Source organism: Eimeria mitis, genomic scaffold, assembly GCF_000499745.2.
Source record: "Eimeria mitis Houghton genomic scaffold, Emh_scaff7291, whole genome shotgun sequence".
In the NCBI taxonomy this organism is placed as follows: domain Eukaryota; phylum Apicomplexa; class Conoidasida; order Eucoccidiorida; family Eimeriidae; genus Eimeria; species Eimeria mitis.
This window is the reverse complement of record NW_024015976.1, coordinates 1-2,400: the sequence shown is the minus strand read 5'-3', so window position 1 is coordinate 2,400 and position 2,400 is coordinate 1. Positions and strand designations below refer to the sequence as shown.

Genomic DNA, 2,400 nt, shown 5'->3' with positions numbered 1-2,400 from the left:
GCGACAGGGAGCACAGGGCCGACCTGAAAGTTGCCTTCGAGGCAGATCCTGAAAAGGAGTTCTATCAAGCCCTGTTCGAAACGGAGTTTGCACGTAGGGTCGAGTACTTAGGCTGCAGGGCTTGGCGTTGGACTCGGGAGGGTTGGGGATCTATTGTTTGTTCATGGGGGGTTCGCGGGTTCAAGAATGGCTGTCCGGGACACTCAGGGTGTAGGGTTTACTGCTTATGATTTGCACGCAGGCTACTTGCAGCGCTTGGTAGATCAAATGGAAAATAGAATTAAAAGAGTACAGCAGCGTATCGATGCAAACAACCAGCCAGTCGAACTGAGCAAGGAAAACGAAGAGAGGTAAGGCTTTAACCTTAACTTAAGTCGTGGTCTTTTTAGACCCAGCCAATGCAGCGTACCTTTAAGCGCAAATGTTAGACTCTAAGCCCAAGTCCCATGCTTACGTTTGATCCCATTTGTCTAAAGGGATTTTGCACTCATGGGGCTCCTAGGGTTTATCGCTTAGGGCTAACGATTTGGGTTGGATGTGGTAGGGTGAATGCGATGAACGCCGAGATATCTGAACTTTTAAAGCAGCAAGATGAAGCCGGATCAAAGGTGGGCCACTTGTTTGGATTTAAGGTTAAGGATTTAGGGTTTGGAGATGATTGTTAGGGATGGTGCAGCGGCGGTTCGCTCCGGTTCCTGGGCTCAGGGTTTGGAGTTCAGCGTTCAGGATTTAGTGCTGTTGCGTTCAGGGAGACATCGATGCTGCAGAGAAGCTGAACGAGAAAGTAGCGTTTCTTCAGCGGGAGGTCTCCAGGTTAGTGTGCTAAAGTCTAAACCCTAAACCCCCGATATGGCCAGCTGGCTCGCTCTGGATTTCACGCGAATTAGGGTTTGTGTTTATGGGTTCGTTTTGCTGCAGGCTGAAGAACCCAAATGCGGATATCGCAACTATACGGGAGTCCCAGCTGCGGGTATGCCAGTGCACGGGGATCCCAAGTCGAGGGTTTGGATGATTCGGGTTTCGTATTTAGGTTTGGGAGCTTGGGGTTTATCGGTCTTTGGCTGGAAGCGAGCATGAGACGCCTAGTAGGGTGTATTTATTGTTCAGTGGGTTTTAGGTTTTGTGGTGTACGTGCAGGTATGCGCGACCTGCGGGGCGATGCAATCAACGGGGGACGCGATGTGCCGCTTCGAGTCGCATGTCTCTGGGAAGCAGCACCGCGGGTGCGAGAAAATTCGTTCGACGTTGGCAGCTTTGAAGGAGACAGAAGCTGAGCGGGAGGCGATCCTCAAGAGGTACAAGGAGAAGCAGACGGAAGTTGCGGCAGCAGACAAACTCAGCAGACGCAGGGAAGCGGGACAACGAGACAAAGAACTCGAAAAAGACAGAGAGAGAGATGCAGATGAAAGAGGTGTCCATAGATACCGCCAGCCCAGAGACACCTCCTACGGAGGGGGGGGAGCCTCACACGACCGAGGTAGAGACAGGGACAGAGACAGGAGAGACAGAGACAGGAGAGATAGGGACTACAGAGACAGAGACAGATACTACAGAGACAGGGATTACAGAGACAGAGACAGAGACAGGGACAGATATAGGAGTGGAGACAGGGACAGAGACAGGGACAGGTCCAGATATAGCTCAAGTTACAGATCTGGAGATCGATCCCGGGATCGATCCCGGGATCGATCCCGGGACGTCCGACGCTCCAGGGATCGGGATCGATCCCGGTCGCGGGATCGCTCTAGGGATCGGGATCGATCCCGGGAGGCGCGGCACCGGAGCAACGGATCCCGTCACAACGAGGCTCACAAGGACACTGGAGCGGCAGCGAGCGAAAGCAGGGGAGACCCCAGAAATGCCCTACAGTCTTTCGTCCATGCAGCAGCAAATCCTGGCAGCAGTAGCAGGATGCCGCACCACGATTAGCCTTTCGGGGGTTTATAGGGTTCCTTTTTGGTTTGTAGCGGAAAGACGCAAACTTAACTTAAGCAATCTTTATATATGGCGCACCTTGGCTATATTCGCGATTGTCGCCCTAATCTGCTGCTGCCTTTCTGCTCAATCCGTGCCTGCATTTTTCGCTGTCTCTGCCTTCTCTATGCGTATCTTTCTGTCCTATCTGGTCGCTTGCCTCTCCCAGCTGTTTTTTTGTTTCTCGATATGCGTCGGGCTCAGCTGGTCTTGCTTTTGCTCGTTCTTTCCTGCTGTTTGCAACAATGCCGTCCGCTTAGACACAGGCATACAAAAGGGGTAGCAGACAACCTTCCTTGGGTCTCTTCTTCTGACTTGTTGTTTCTCTTTGGAGCTCTGCAGGACTTTGTCGTTTTCTTTCGTCCGCCTCCTTGCGTCAGGTGCTCCGCACCCCCATCTCTTCTGTAGTTTTTCACTGTGTACTGA

At 52.3% G+C, this 2,400-nt stretch overlaps 1 protein-coding gene across 1 annotated transcript; it reads left to right on the top strand.

The window, feature by feature from the left end:
- Window positions 1-186: 186 nt before the first annotated feature.
- On the top strand, window positions 187-1,929 carry EMH_0090970 (uncharacterized protein; the record flags this gene model as incomplete). The annotated part of the gene is made up of 5 exons (XM_038023013.1): window positions 187-350; window positions 545-608; window positions 749-813; window positions 919-970; window positions 1,138-1,929. The coding sequence occupies 5 exons, from the start codon at window positions 187-189 to the stop codon at window positions 1,927-1,929; spliced, it is 1,137 nt and encodes a 378-aa protein (XP_037878867.1).
- Between the last annotated feature and the right edge of the window lie 471 nt (window positions 1,930-2,400).